Source organism: Limulus polyphemus, unplaced genomic scaffold (assembly GCF_000517525.1).
Source record: "Limulus polyphemus unplaced genomic scaffold, Limulus_polyphemus-2.1.2 Scaffold418, whole genome shotgun sequence".
Classification (NCBI taxonomy): Eukaryota; Metazoa; Arthropoda; class Merostomata; order Xiphosura; family Limulidae; genus Limulus; species Limulus polyphemus.
The window spans coordinates 401,064-402,453 of NW_013666028.1; the positions used below are offsets into that span (position 1 = coordinate 401,064).

Sequence of the window (1,390 nt, forward strand, 5' to 3'; positions counted from 1 at the left end):
CTTTGCGCGAAATTCAAAACAAACAAACAAACAAACAAATCGATATATGCATAGGAAGATCTTCCCAATCAAAATCTGAATACCTCTGAGATAACTTTCCAAATCGTTACTTTATATTACGTATTTGCTTTTTTTATAAATGTGTTCTACTAAATTTAGGAAAGCTACTTACCCATGAGGTTATTATGTGATCTTGCTTAATAATAACAGAGTATTTTCTTCCGCGAGACAGGAAGTGAATGTTTCTAAAAGTACCCTGTGTATTAGGTTTAGCGAAACGTAGACACAAACTGCGTGTGTTTTTGTTGAAGTTTTACCTTCAGTTAACTTCCTGTGATAACAAGGATTAGGATATTGTCAGAAACAGGCACGGCCACTACGGTAGGAAGTTTCTTGTTGCAGCGATTGTCGTGAACAATATTTTTAATTTATGTTTTATCGTTCATATCTGTTTTTTTTTTGTTGTTTGTTTTAATACCGTATTTATATATATATATATGTAATTTTTCAGGAACGGAAGAGGAGTGTTCATCACATATGTGGTGAGTACAAAGCAAATCTGTAATGAAAAAGAAAAGTAGTCCCATTATGTTTTTATAACATTTGTTCTTTCATACAAAATAGTCCCATTGTCTTATTATAACATTTATTGTGTCATATAAAGTATCCCCTATTGTATCCTTGGGACATTTATTCTGTCATAAACAGTAGCCTGAAGTAGCCTTATTGTGTCCTTATAACATTTGTTCTATCAAACAAAGAAGTTCCATCATGTTCTTGTAATATTTGTTGTGTTATACTAATTAACCCCCATCGTGTTCTTGTAACATCTGTTGTGTCGTATAAAGTAGCCCCCATTGTATCCTTGGGACATTTAATTCTGTCATAAAAAGTAGCCTAAAGTAGCTTCATTGTATTCTTGTTCTGTGTCATATGATGTAGTCCCATTGTGTTTTTTGTAACATTTGTTGTGTTATATGAATTAACCCCATCGTGCTTGTTGTGCTATACGAATTAACCCCATTATGATAGCACAAAGAGATATCACCAATGTTTTCACGTATAGTAAACTTAGCCAAGGAATATATACACACATTTGTAACGTGTTGAAATATTTATTTTATGTATTTGAAAAAATTATACTGTACTTGTTATCCATTGAATACACAGTTGTCTCATAGTCAAGACGAGTTTTCGGTTTACACATTTATATATTAAATTGACTATTTTTATCACTTTGCAGATGATAATACATCATCGGCTGCTATAACATTAAAAAAAAAACGTGACGTTGAAACATATGATAAACTATTACTGACTGTTATAAGTAATTGTACTGTTACGTCTCTGTTCGTTTGTTAATTTCCCGTAAAATTTCTTTCCGAGAAAC

The 1,390-nt window shown here is 31.7% G+C and overlaps 1 protein-coding gene across 1 annotated transcript in view; it reads left to right on the forward strand.

Moving 5' to 3' along the window:
* LOC106458115 (multiple PDZ domain protein-like) overlaps positions 1–1,390 on the forward strand; it is a gene marked incomplete at its 5' end in the record, with an annotated part of 16,694 nt that overhangs the window by 4,195 nt on the left and 11,109 nt on the right. Inside the window, one exon of the mRNA XM_013917573.2 lies at positions 512–542. Coding sequence (XP_013773027.2) covers positions 512–542 — 31 coding nt within the window. The remainder of the gene's footprint in view (positions 1–511; positions 543–1,390) is intronic.